The sequence below is a fragment of the Hyperolius riggenbachi genome, chromosome 6, assembly GCF_040937935.1.
Source record: "Hyperolius riggenbachi isolate aHypRig1 chromosome 6, aHypRig1.pri, whole genome shotgun sequence".
In the NCBI taxonomy this organism is placed as follows: domain Eukaryota; kingdom Metazoa; phylum Chordata; class Amphibia; order Anura; family Hyperoliidae; genus Hyperolius; species Hyperolius riggenbachi.
The window spans coordinates 204,720,868-204,735,121 of record NC_090651.1 but is presented as its reverse complement, the minus strand read 5'-3'; the positions used below and the strand labels follow the sequence as shown (position 1 = coordinate 204,735,121).

The 14,254-nt window shown below is 47.6% G+C and overlaps 1 protein-coding gene across 2 annotated transcripts in view; it reads right to left on the bottom strand.

The window, feature by feature from the left end:
* LOC137522634 (CMP-N-acetylneuraminate-beta-galactosamide-alpha-2,3-sialyltransferase 4-like) overlaps positions 1–14,254 on the bottom strand; it is a 216,393-nt gene that overhangs the window by 123,523 nt on the left and 78,616 nt on the right. For both annotated transcript variants that reach the window (XM_068242716.1, XM_068242715.1), the window contains exon 5: positions 3,034–3,097. In XM_068242716.1, coding sequence (XP_068098817.1) covers positions 3,034–3,097 — 64 coding nt within the window. The remainder of the gene's footprint in view (positions 1–3,033; positions 3,098–14,254) is intronic.

Here is a 14,254-nt window from a genome sequence, read left to right as displayed (position 1 = left end):
AGTATTTGTCGGACTATAAAACGCACTTTTTCTCCCCCAAAAGTGGGGAGAAAAAGTTACTGCGTCTTATAATCCGAATGTAGCAATGTACCTGTCCAGGCACTTGTGTCTGCAACAGCAGCGTGATCCAGCAGTGTTCGTGTGTCAATCTTCAGCTTGCCCCCAGAGCAACAGCAGTGGGATCAGGGTTAACATCTCCCCAGCCGACAGCAGCAGCCGCTGCAATGTCCATCTTTCAGCAGTGTGATCAGTGTTAACATGTCCGCGGGTGGCATGGCAGTAGTTGATGTACCGGTAATGCAGGTCCGCGCTTAGTGGCTTTGTCCCTGCATCAGCCCCGTGTCAGCTAATCCGGGCAGAGCGGAACAGAGCAGAACATCTTCACCCACGATGCTCGCAGTGTCCATCAGAGGCCACCATACTGCCTTGCTTATTGGTTCACCCTATGACCCCGGCGCACGTGCGCCGCTGGTCATGAGAGGGCGCCAATATTCAAGGCAGTATGGTGGCCTCTCTTGGACACTGCGAGCATCGTGGCTGAAGATATTCTGCTCTGCCCGGATTAGCTGACACGGGGCTGATGCAGGGACAAAGCCACTAAGCGCGGACCTGCATTACCGATACATCAACTACTGCCATGCCCCCCGGGGACTTGTTAACACTGATCGCGCTGCTGCCGGGGGACAAGCTGAAAGATGGACATTACAGATCATTGCAGCGGCTGCTGCTATCGGCCTGGGGAGATGTTAACACTGATTGTGCTGGTGCTGGAAGATTGACACAGGCATTATAGATCATTGCAGCGGTTGCTGCTATGCCTCACAGGAACACGTCTCACTGCTGCAGCCCTCCCAGGAACCTCTCATGATGGGTGAGACCTTAATTTAATTGCAGTGGTTAGTTAGTGTAGCAAGCTTGGGGCGTAAGGAAGCAGGGGTTTGTGTAGTCAAGTGTAGTGTAGCTGGGTGGGGTAGGACATCAGTGGTTAGTGAAGTGTAGTGTAGTGTAGTGTAGCGGGGGGCATCAGGGGTTAGAGTAGTTGGTGGGGGCAGCAGAGGTTAGCATAGTTGGGCAGTTTAACTTAGATAGAGACACCTTGGGGGGGGAGTTTAATGGTCTATAGGACACTCCTGGACCGTGGATGTACCTAGATTTAGTTTTTTTTTCCTGGTTTTTGCCCTCTAAACCTAGGTGCGTCTTATAGTCCGGAGCGTCTTATAGTCCGAAAAATACGGTATATCTTGGAAGATTGCAATACTGAATCATTTTCACACAATCCACCCACTCTTCCCTAGTGGTGAATAGTGATGAGCTCATATTTTACATAGTAGTCATTTTTCAGCGAATATTACAATGTGGAATCATACTGAGACATTTCTAAAGATTGTAAAATTTACTTTTGTACATAATCATATAATTTGGCAAGGACTTGTAATTTTGTGAAAAACAATGATCATGCCCATAGTGTGTACTTAGGTGCATTTGTGCAAAAATGGGTTTTCTCATGACCATAGACTTCAATACATTTCTGGGAAAATGCAAAAAAGGTATTTTCTCATACTCGTAGACTTCAGTTGCACTTGGAAAAAAAACATGTTTTTTCATGCCTATAGACTTCAATGCATTTGTGCAAAACGGTGTCTTCACATGCCCATAAACTTCAGTACATTTAGAGAAAATGTATTCTCTCTCATGTCCATTCCTTAGTGGATTCCTTCAGTGTAATTTTGCATAACTTGAGAATATTACATACAAATTATGCAAAATCAAGCTTACCCATAAAATGGCAATTACAAATGGAATCCTTACAAAAAAAAAAAAAGTGAGAATTCAAGAAAGTAAAATTATCTAATATGATAAAAACTAGTGGTGATGGTGAACGGACTTTTATAACAACAAAGAAAGCAAAAAATAGTCCATTTAACCACTTTACCCCCCGCGGTACGAATTTCTCCGTCCCTTTTTCCCCCCCTAAAAAACCAAGGGACGGAGAAATCCGTACCTCCCGCGCCCGCCGCTCGTGCGTGCGCTCCCGCCGCTCGTGCACGCTGCCGCCCGCTCGCCCGGAGATCAATGAACGGGAAAATCCATTCCCGTTCGTTGATCTAAGCCCCCGCAATGATCTGCTGCTTCTATGAGAAACAGCGCGATCATTGTGATACGCGCTGACAGGCGCGCGTGGGGCAGGGCTGCGGCGGTTAGCCCTGCCCCAATGCGGAAGCGCTCCCCCGCATTACGAAGGGGATTTGGGGGGACAGGGACCCCCGTTAAGCCGCAGGATAGCGGCGTTTTAGCAGGGGCACACGTGCCCTGCTATATATGAGGTCTGAAGCGAGATCTATTCTCGCTTCAGACTCTCTTTAAATTCAATCTAGATAAATGAGACCCTTCACAAATATAGAGTACAAGTGTATAGCATACTAAATACCATCAAAAATATTTCAAGACCACATCTTTATTCTGATGTACACTAAGCCTGTACCTGTGTAGCAGAAGACTCGGGAGTGTATGGTTATTTTAGACTTTAAGTAACCCTTCACTGCCACTGTTTGCATTGTGTTAGGTCACTTGATCATATCCTCAGCTGATCTGTAGTTGTGAAGTGTTGGTTTATACAACACAGAATTTTCATCAGAAACACAGACTGAAAAGCAGGAAAAATATATTCTCCAGCCAATATTTTTTGGGATAATCACAAAACAAACTATATTACTGCACACAGATCAGATTTTCAACATTTTTTACCATGAAATCTAAAGGAAATCTATTGAACCACAGCATTGCACAGAAACCCTATTGACGGTTGTTCTATTTCTGCCACATTTGATAGATCAAAATTTTCTGTCCGGTCCAATTAGAATTTCAGCTGATTTTTGCTGCAAATCGATTTAAATTATGATTAATGCAGCACATTGTGCTATAGATTCCTGCCAGATTCGATCAGAGAGAAAATAAGGAACACTTATGGCCTGCTCAAGTCTGCTGTGTTCTTAGACTTATAGATATATCTATATATAAAAGACAACTCATTACCTATCGATCTCCTTTGGCACATGGTGCTGGTTCACAACAGTCAGAAGTTTCATCATAAGGGTCTCTGAAGAGAAAATGGAACATAAGTTTTTGTTTGTTTGTTGTGTGTGCGTGTGTGTGTGTGTGTGCGTGCGTTAAAATGTTCCTACAACAATACAATTCAGTTGTCACAACAGAAAAAAAAGAAACTTGTTTTAAATGATAAACTGTAGGCAGAACAGTTTATCTTCTAAATTTGTATCTGAGATCTATGTTATAAAGCAGGGGTAGGTAACCTTTGACTCAGGAGCCAGATGTGGCTCTTTTGATGGCTGCATCTGGCTCACATACAAATCAGTAGGGATTGATTCACTAAGCTACACTGTTCAAGCAGTGCAGCTTAGTGTGGCAGTGCAAGCAATTTTAAAAGTAGGCACGCTACTGCTGTAGCGTGCACTACTAACTTACTTGCGCTCTCCCCAAATGAACGGCTGCTCAAATTGTCCCACTCTGGACCCTGTCAGGTCCATTGACTTTGTAGCACAAGATCCCTACAATTTTATTGGCCCAATAGGCTGCCTGTCACTTGACAAGCAACCTATTGGGCTAAAGTGCGGGGATCTTGTTCTACAAAGTGAATCTAGCTAATTGTACAAGCTGTTAGTCGGTATTTCTCCTGTCTGGCTCTTGGGGAAATTGCTGATAAGTAAGAGAAGCTGAAGACGTGTGACACTTCCGCTGCCCAGAGGATCAACTGTATACACATCACCATGGCAACAGGGACGTGAGCCCTACTGTCCCAGTTTGAAACATATTGTATGGCTCTCACGGAAATACATTTTAAAATATGTGGTGTTTATGGCTGTCAGCCAAAAAGGTTCCTGACCCATTATAAAGTTAACTATTAATTAACTTTCTGGGACCTAAAAGAGAGAGAACCATTTAAAGGACAACTGTAGTGAAACATATATGGAGGCTGCCATATTTATTTTCTTTTAAGCAATACAAGTTGCCTGGCAGCCCTGCTGGTCCATTTAGCTGCAGTAGCATGCAAATAAAACCAGAAACAAGCCTGCAGCTAATCTTGTCAGATTTGACAGAAACCCCTTATCTGCTGCATGCTTGTTCAGGGTCTTTGGTTTAAAGTATTAGAGACAAAGGATCAGAAGCATAGCCAGGTAACTGGTATTGCTTAAAGTGAACCTAAAGCCAGGTAAAAAAAAAAAAAAAAATGAGATTAACTCACCTGGGGCTTCCCACAGCCCCCTGCAGCCGATCGGCAGAGCCGGGACAAGGTCCTCCAGCACCTAAGGCTGAGACACCAAAGTGCGCCCATCCATCCCTCCACCCCAGCCGTCACACACTGATTGCTATTAGACTAAGAGGCGCCACAGGGCCCACAACCTCCAACACCTTAATATCTAGTTATCTGGCTTGCAGTCACTGCCATGTATCCCCTTTTCTTATTTCTTTCTGCATCAAACACAATTAGGAATGACAGCTGAATGAATTCTGCGCCCCCTCCTACTCTGCGCCCTGAGGCTGGAGCCTCTCCAGCCTATGCCTCGTCCCGGCCCTGCCGATCGGTGCCCTCGCAGCCCCGCTCCGATGGTCCACTTCCGGTTTGGCCGTCACCGGCCGACAGGCATGGGAACGCGAGGGATTGTTCGCGTTCCCAGCCTGTATATCGCCCCCTATGCTGCTATTGCGGCCAGGAGGCCGCAATAGCAGCATAGGGGACGATATACAGGCTGGGAATGCGAACAATCCCTCGCGTTCCCATGCCTGTCGGCCGGTGTGGCTGCAATAGCAGCATAGGGGGCGATATACAGGCTGGGAACGCGAACAATCACTCGCGTTCCCATGCCTGTCGGCCGGTGACGGCCAAACCGGAAGTGTTCGCCGGCGGGTCCTGGACCATCGGAGCGGGGCTGCGAGGGCACCGGTCGGCTGCAGGGGGCTGAGGGAAGCCCCAGGTGAGTTAATCTCATTTTTTTTTTACTTGGCTTTAGGTTCACTTTAAAAGGAAAGAAACATGGCAGCCCCCATATACCTCTCACTACAGTTGTCCTTTAAGTAGGGTTGTTGTTTGAATGTGGGTTTCCTTATTTGGAAACCTGGATAATGCTGTACATAGCTGCTCAGCACCATTACGAGGGGAGAGAGTCAGGGGGTTGCAGTCCACATCACGCTTCATGAGACTACGGTATGTGGTTTTCTCCTTCCAAGCCATAAGGAGGAAGCATCGGAGTCACGTGAAGCACGACGCGGAACGCAACTCTGTGAATCTCTCCACTTTAATTGTTGCTGAACTGCGGTGTACAGCACTAATCAATGTTTCCGAATAAGTAAACAACACCGGTACTCAGAGTTATGCATAGCAGGGAAAAAGTATTCAATACATCAATGTTTCCTCAGTTAATATATTTTTTAATGGGGCTACTGAAATCAAAACAAGGAAATCTATTAAATTATTATTGGCAAAGAGGAATAACACAGGGAATAAAGTTTTGATCACATAGGGCCTGATTCACAAAGCGGTGCAAAGTGTTTGCACGCCTGTGAAAACCCCTGTATCACGCCTAAACTCAGTTTAGGCGTGATAAAATGAAACTCACGCAAAGTTTTGCGCGCGCAATCGCCCGGCGCACAGTGCAGTTCGCGCGATGTGCCCATTAAAGCCTATGGGCGCTGCGCGCGGAATTGCGCGATTGCGCGCGCAAAACTTTGCACGCGGGACTTTGCGCGCGATAAAGAGCAAAAGCGGTGCTAACTCAGCTTTGCACGGCTTATCACGCCTAAAGTCTTTTAGGCGTGATAACTGAGTTATCACCGCTTTGTGAATCGAGCCCATACAGAAAAAAAAGGTGCAAAACAGGTATGGTAGCCACTAAACCAGCTGAAACCTGTCAGTATTTAGAAAGCAATCCTGCCCATTGTTAGTGAATATAAATACAACACAAAAAAGCATGATTATTTATTGGTATACAAATTTGAGCTTAAAAGGCATGCAAAGTATCATGCAAAAAGGATAAAAGGAAGCTAAATGAGCTTAAAAACCAAATTCTTGGTAAATAGAGGAGGTAGTGGTGGACTTACCTCCTCCAAGTAGACACACAACGACTGTAGTAAAGACAGTCAATATATTTTATTTATGAACTCCAAATATGCAATAACAACGGAGCAATAGCATATGTGGTCAGTAGAAGAGCCAGGCACTTGTGGCTCTTCTACTGACCACATATGCTATTGCTCCGTTATTATTGCCTGATGAAGCGGGATCAAACCTGCGAAACGCGTTGCATATTTGGAGTTCATAAATAAAATATATTGACTGTCTTTACTACAGTCGTTGTGTGTCTATTTACCAAGAATTTGTTTTTTTTAAGCTCATTTAGCTTCCTTTTATATTTTTGGCGCCTCTGTTCTCCTCCATAATATTGAGTCCACCCTGGGTGGAGGGTTGAACCCCCTTTTTCTCATTACAGAGAGCGACTTCTTATTCCTGAGTGGAGTCAGGAAAATCTCCCACCTGCTTTTACAGTGGTTGCCTAATGGTAACCCTGGTTTGTGAGTATTAATATTTACTCCATCTAGCAACCATTTACCAGTACATATTACACTATTGGGGCTCTTGGTGTTCCTTGTTTTTAAAGTATCATGCAAAACAACAGTGCAAATTTTTTTATGTATTTATAAAGTGCCAACATATTACGCAGCGCTGAAATTGTGGCGTGGAGTTGGTGGGTGTTAAGTGGAACGTGCCTAACGGCCATTTCACACACAACAGCGGCACGTCTTTTGAGGCTAAACCACCTCCAGCCCATGATCCTTCAGGGCCATGCCCACTTTTCAGTGTGGTGGATTAAAGGTACGTACACATGTCCAACTTCTTCGATCAACTTGACGTCCGACTTGTGGTTTGAACGACAAGTTGGACGTGTGTACATGCTATCGAGCAACTGTCAGGGCGGGATTTGTGGGCAGGCCACGTAGGCCCCGGACTAGGGTGGAGCCAAGGAAGGGGCGGGTTCAGAAACAGACAGCAATGTCCCAATGGCCGCCCATGCTATTCCCCACAATGTAGCAGTGTCACTTTGTCTGCAGCCGCCCCTCGCTTTGCTCTTCACACAGTAGCATGCCTGTATGTGCAGCAGCGGCAGCTACAGACAGGGACAGAGCGGGCAGCTGACAGGAGCAGTGGCCGGCTGGCCGCATCATTACAGCTCTGCCCGCTGTCATTCAATTGTAGTCTCTCTGCCCCCTCTTCAGAATCAGCCTGTGAAGCCATGGAAGAGGCTTTACCAAGTCTGGCCAGTGGCATCAGTGCAACCCTTTGTATCCCCGCCCTCCTCCTTGTTCCTGCCTATCGGAATTCAGAGGGGCGGGGATACAGAAGATTGTGCAGGTCCAGGAAATGAGATCGGCATGAAACGTTCGGTATAGTATCACTCTGCCAAGCCATAGATGCAATCTGCACATGGCTTTAACATTTAGCTGCATGCTGCACTCAGAATCAGAATCATTTTATTTCGCCAAGCATGACTGGGTCAAGCCCGGAATTGGGTTTGGCACAATGGAGCGGTACATAGAAATAAATACAGAAAAGAAACTCAAATATAGACATACACAAATCTACAGTCAGCATTAGATGTACATATAGCTTAGTATTCATCTTACGAAAACACACCCTACTGAAGTCTACCGCTCCTATGCAGGTGGTAGGAAGCTGATAGAGGGTGGTAGAATATTAAGGGAGTTCAGGAGGCTAACAGCCATCGGGAAGAACGAGTTCTTGTGTCTGGTGGTCTTGGTGGGGATGGCTCGAAGCCTCCGACCCAGTGGAAGTGGGGTGAAAAAACAGTGGCCTGGGTGAGAGGGGTCGCTTGCGATCCTCAGTGCCCTGGCTGTCAGTCTTGTGCTGTACAGGTGGTCAAGTGGAGGCAGAGGTCTCCCGATCACCCTCTCCGCTGACTTAATGATCTTCTGTAATTTGTGCCCGTCGCAGGCGGTGGCACCCACATACCAGACCAAGATGGCGGAGCAGAGGATCGATTCAATGGTGGCAGTGTAAAAGCATGTTAGGATCTCCTGCGCCATGCCGAACTTCCGCAGTTGGCGGAGGAAGAAGAGTCTCTGCTGGGCTTTCCGTTGGGTTGTCGTGATGTTGACCCTCCAACTGAGATCGTTGGAGATAGTGGTGCCCAGCAGGCGAGCGCAGGGCACACTGGCCACCACGGTGCCATCGATGTAGATGGGAGGAGGGGTAGGAGCCGACTTCCTAAAGTCAATTATAAGTTCGACGGTTTTGGCCGTGTTGAGCACCAGGCTGTTCTCCTTGCACCAGTGGCATAGTCTTTCTACCTGCTGCTGGTACTCCTGGATGTTGTCCTTAGTTACAAGGCCAACAATGGTGGTGTCGTCCGCAAATTTGATGACTTTGACAGAGTCTACCACGGATCTACAATCATTAGTGTAGAGGGAGAAGAGCAGTGGGGACAAGACGCAGCCCTGGGGTGCCCCTGTGTTGGTTAACACTTCTCGTGAGTAGATGTCCCCCAGCCTGACAACTTGGGATCTGTTAGAGAGAAAGTCAACGATCCATAGGCGTAGGGTGGGGTGGACCCCAAGTGCGGCCAGGACATTCTGGAGGGTGCGTGGGCATATGGTGTTAAATGCCGAGCTAAAGTCTAATAGCAGTACTCTGGCATACGCATCCTTCCTGTCCAGATGGTTGTAGATGTATTCCAGGCAGATGTTTAGAGCATCATCAGTGGACCTGTTTGCTCTGTAGGCGAACTGGAGTGGGTCTAGTAGGGGCAAGGTGGATAGCTTGAGGGTGGATAAGACCACTCTCTCTAGGGTCTTCATGATAACGGACGTCAGGGCCACAGGCCTGAAGTTGTTGAGGTCAGAGATGCCTTGTTTCTTAGGAACAGGAATGATGGTGGACCTCTTGAAGCACGCAGGGACTCTGCCCTCTGTCAGTGACCTGCTGAAGATGGCGGAGAGGATGGGGGCAAGTTGCTCCGAACAAGATTTGAGGCAGCATTTAGCGTGGACAGGAGGTGCCGAACATCTGCCTCCCTCACTTCCAGAGAGAGTGAGTCTTCACCTGGGTCGCTGTGCGCGGGGGCTGGGGGGGGGGGGGGAGAGGAGGTGGCGGGTTCCCCCCAGGCTCAGCCTGCTTTTCAAACTTGTGATAGAATCTGCTTAGTTCTTCAGCTAATTCAGGGCTGGGTGTAGCATGTTGCGGGGGAGGCTTGTAGTTGGTGGCAGCCTTAAGCCCTTGCCATACCGCTCGTGAGTTGTTCGAGCGCAGGTTCTGCTTCATCCTCTCAGCAAACTCCTTTTTTGCGGCTCTCAGCTCTTGCTTCAGAGCGTTCCTCACCTTCCTGAAATCCCCCTGGTTTCCCGCCTTGTGAGCCGCCTCCTTACGTTTCCGCAGTAGCCGTAGCTTGTTGGAGAACCACGGTTTGTTATTCGGGTAGACCTTGAAAGATTTGGTTGGGACGCAGGAGGCCTCACAGAAGCTGATGTATGAGGTGATGATGTCCGCCCACTCGTCCAGGTCTGGAGCTGCCAAGGACTCCCAGTCCGTGCAATCAAAGCAGGCTTGAAGGTGGAGCTTGGCCTCGCTGGACCATACCTTGGAGGACTTCACGACCGGTATTGCCGATTCCAGGAGCCTCCTGTAGGTGGGGATGAGATGCACAAGGCAGTGGTCGGAGGAGCCAAGTGCCGCCCCAGGGATAGCCTTGTAGGCATTCTTCAGTGGCGTGTAGCAATGATCGAGGGTGTTTGGGCCTCTGGTCGGGCAAGCGACATGCTGATGGTAGCGTGGCAGTTCTTGTCGAAGGTTTGCCCTGTTGAAGTCACCCATGACTATGAACAGTGAGTCCGGGAGGAATATTTTCCACTGCGAGATGGTGTCGCTGAGGGTATTCAGGGCAGATTTGGCGTCAGCATCAGGGGGAATATAAACTCCGACAAGGACATAGGAGGAGAACTCCCGTGGTGAATATGGTGGCCTGCAGTTCACAAGAAGGAGTTCTAGGTCTGGGGAGCACATCCTTTCAAGTACTGGTGGGGTGGGGCACCATGAGGAGCTGACATAGAAGCAGATGCCACCGCCTCTTTTCTTCCCAGAACGGGAAGGGTTGCGGTCTCCCCGTATGAGGCTGAAGCCTGGAAGGTGTAGGGCGTTCTCCGGGATGTTCTCATGTAGCCAGGTCTCCGTGAAGCAGAGTACTGGGGTGTTCCTCCCGAGCTCCCACCTGCCGCAGAGTAGACGTAGTTCGTAGTGGCTGACCTCAAGCCCCTTTTCTTGAGTCTCACGCGGGCCCCAGCTCGACAGCCCCTTCGCCGCCAGCCCGCACCGGGCCAGGGAGCGGAGTTCAGGACTTGCTGTATGTAGTTCTGGACCTGGTTTGGCAAGAGATTGGCCTCAGGAAATGGTGGGCCACGATGTTCCCACCGCAGAAGTTGCTCCCTGGAGTACGTGGTACGCGTGGCGGTGTGGGGGGCAGGCGCGTGGCCGATGGCGGGAGCGGGGTGTCTACGGGGGGGTGAAGGAGACTGGCATTGCCCAAAAGTCGCCCGCCACAGAGACAGTAAACAGTGAGGTGCAGACTGTCACATGAGTGGTTCAATACATGAGCGGTGCAGTACAGTCCATCTCATAAGCAGTGCAATACAGTCCACATGAGCAGTGCAGTACAGTCCATTACATGAGCAGTGCAATACAGCCTATCACGTGAGCAGTGCAATACAGTCCATCTTATGATCAGTGCGATACGATTCTCCACGTGAGCGATGCAGTACAGTCCGTCGCGTGAGCGGTGCAATACAGACCATCACCTGAACGGTGCGATACAGCAATGCAGCACAGCCTATCACATGAGCAGTGCAATACAGACCCTCACATGAGCAGTGCCGTACAGTCCATCCCTGAGCACTCCCCTGCTTTTATCCTGCTCTGCGTCTCTCTGTCAGTAATATATTCTCCTTCTGTTACACTGGCATCTGCTGTATACTCTAATGTCTGCTCTTCCCCTGCACTCAGTAATAATGCTGGGGAGGTTTTGCCGTGGGAGTGATGAATGGAATCCCAGGGCAGAGGTGCAGACAGCCACGAAAAAAAAAAGTGTGTTTAAGCCCTTCTGGGCAGACTGACAGGGCAGCACATTGCTGAGCCTCAGTTACAGGTTAGAAGTTATGTGTCTGCCATTCACAGAACATGGACTTGGTGCAAATGCATTTGCTACACAGTGCTATAAAAAACTACAAATCAGTGTACCACTGACACCATCTAACTATATTCAGAGGTGCAGAGCATGGTATTCTACCTACTCCAGTGGCAGGGAAGATCTAAACTCTCTGTTGTTCATTACACCTAGGCTCGGTTCACACTGTAAATAAAAAAAAAATGATCCGTGTAAAAAAGCATCTGTCTAAACCGGATATGTTTTTAAAGATATTCGTTTTTTATCCATTCCGTTAGTGCACGTTCAATGTGACGTGTCCTTCGATCTGGAAAAATCATTGCAGACCCAAGTTTTCTTTACGTTCTGAGGAACGGATGAATTCTGAGGCCTAGAACCCTCTACAAATCGCTAGCGTTTTTTATTAGTGTTTTGTAAGCAATTTCATGAGCATTTTCTGGCGATTTTGGGAGAGATTTTAAAAAGTGTAAGCTTTTTGCCAGCCATTGTGTAGCAATTTGCGAATAGCGATTTTTAATTCTGATTGGTCCTTTCAATTGATTTTCTTTTTATAGTGTGCAGTAATTTAAAAATGCTAGCAAATCACACTGTATAGCGATTCATGAGCGATTAAGCCAGCATTTATATACTTTACATTGCAAAAACGCTGATGCTTAAAAATGCTGCATGTCCTGCATTTGTGATTTTGGTCATCACAATCGCTACTGTGGAATTTGGCCCATCCATTAACATTGGCTGAGCGTTTAGGAAAATTGCTAGCGTTTTGAAGACCTCCCTAAACACTCAAAACAATTGTTCTAGTGGGTTGTAGCCCTAAAGGAGCAATGGGAACAGATCTATAGGTTAACATTGGATTCATTACCATTAAGATCTGTTCCATCACTGTCCACTTACAGTCCGTTTGTTTTGTGTCAATGTGAACTGGGCCTTATGCTGCATACTTCTGTACAGCTCCCAAGTGTTCTTGCATGTCATGTGACATGTCAGGTGCTGTATAGAAGTATCCTGCTGCATAGTGCCCCACTGCAGTAAAGAGTATCTGTAGTGAAAAAAGTGCCCTAGGGGGTACATTCCACTGGACGTGGAAGTCTCTAGACACTAATAAAGCTTCCTGTGTCCTCCTCAGCACTCGATCCAGCACTGGCACCCTGGAAAGTCTGCACAGGCACACTATGGCTTCCACCTCTGGGTCGCCCTGAACTTTAAACAGCTGCTTTCTGCTTGGGCTCCAGCAGAAAAAGCCAAGTCCGATCAGGTCTACTCTACTGCGCAGGCAGCTCGCACATATCCAATCTGGCTCATCTATTTCCGCCAGAGCCCGAGCAAGAAGCTGATACTGCGTCTGTGTGAGGCTCACAGTGTAAATATTATAATGACCGGCCCCAAATGTTTTAGAAAGTTGGGCAGAGCAGAAAGGGGGGGGGGGCGATAGATGATGACAACGGGCCTAGGGCGGGAAAAAGTACGAATCCGGCCCTGGCAACTGTTAACAGATGGTTTGCCCGATCGGCTCAGCAGATCTGTTGGGCCAACTGTGGTTCAAACGACTAATGCTGGGCATCCACGGCTCGATTTTGCCACAAGATTCTCCCGCTCGATCGTTTCGCTGCTCGATTCCGCAATCAATTCTCTTATCTTCCGCTCATTTTTCTTATCTTTTTCCATTCACTTCAATCTCTAATCCAGCCGCGAAACAATCGGGTGGGAGATCAGACATATCGGAAATGATCTATCGAGCCATCTTAATGGCTCAAAATCGAGCCGTGTATTCCCAGCGGTCAATACAGCTGTACAAACTTTTAGTCGTTTGTCCAACTAATAGACGTTAAAGCAACAAGTGATTTGATCAGGCATTTAATCTAGTGAATTGTTCTATCCAGTCCATTGTACTTTATCAAGTTGGTTAAACGACATGTAAATTAGCATATCAGCCGTTTGTTAGTCAGTGTGTACATGATGTCTGAACAACTTGTTGTTTTCACTTCAAGCCGTTCAAATGACCAGTTTAAACGACAATCAGGCGTAAAGTTGGACGTGTGTACGTTAGTGGTGCTCAGCAGAGCTCGAATATTCGAGTAGCTCGAATATTCGAGCTCTTTTTCAGCTATTCGAGCTCGGTATTCGAGCTCCGAATAGCTGTAGCTATTCGAATGGGCTATTCGAGAACACTCGAATAGCCCATTCACTATTCGAGCTATTCGAGCAAACCGGCGCTATTCGAGCTCGGTACCGAGCTCGAATAGCGTCATAGCCCAGATTGATGTGCTTAGAGCCAATCAGAGGGCTCCCAGGCCCTCTGACGGCAGCCAATCACAGAGGGGGACCCTGGCCAGCCCCTACCCTATAAATAGCGGCCGCCATGTTCGGGTTTTCCATGCTTGCCTGAGACTTGTACAGAGAGAGATCTGCTCCTTTGTGCTTTGGCTTAGCAAGTGCTCTATTGTGTTCATTTACCTAGCGTTTTTGCTCACCTACACCTGCCATATACACCTGTATTGTTGTTATTTAGATAGACATTGTATTTTAGTTAGTAGCTTGTGTGTTACATTAGAGACAGGCAGCTGCTGCAAGCTTACAGGTTTAGGCCTCAGGGGGGCCTTGCCTCTGTGGGCAGCTGTCCTCTGTTTATTTCTCTCATCATCTATACCAGTATTTCTGCTGTCCTTTACTAATAGTATTGTAGTTATACTGTACTAGGAGTAGGACACTCACTGACTGTCACTGTTTATAGGCTACTAGCTAGCTCCTGCGTGTGTGCACTCACTCACTGTCTGTGTGTACACACACTCTATTTCCTTCTGATTACTGATTGATTATTGTTAGTTGTACTTACTTACTACTTACTCTTACTGTACCCGTAGGGACACTCACTGTCACTGTTCATATAGGCTACTAGCTCCTGCGTGTGCGCACTCACTGTCTGAGTGTACACACACAACACACACTCTATTTCCTTCTGATCGCTGATTGATTATTGTAATTAGTTAGTTCTACTTACTGTTACTACTTACTCTTAC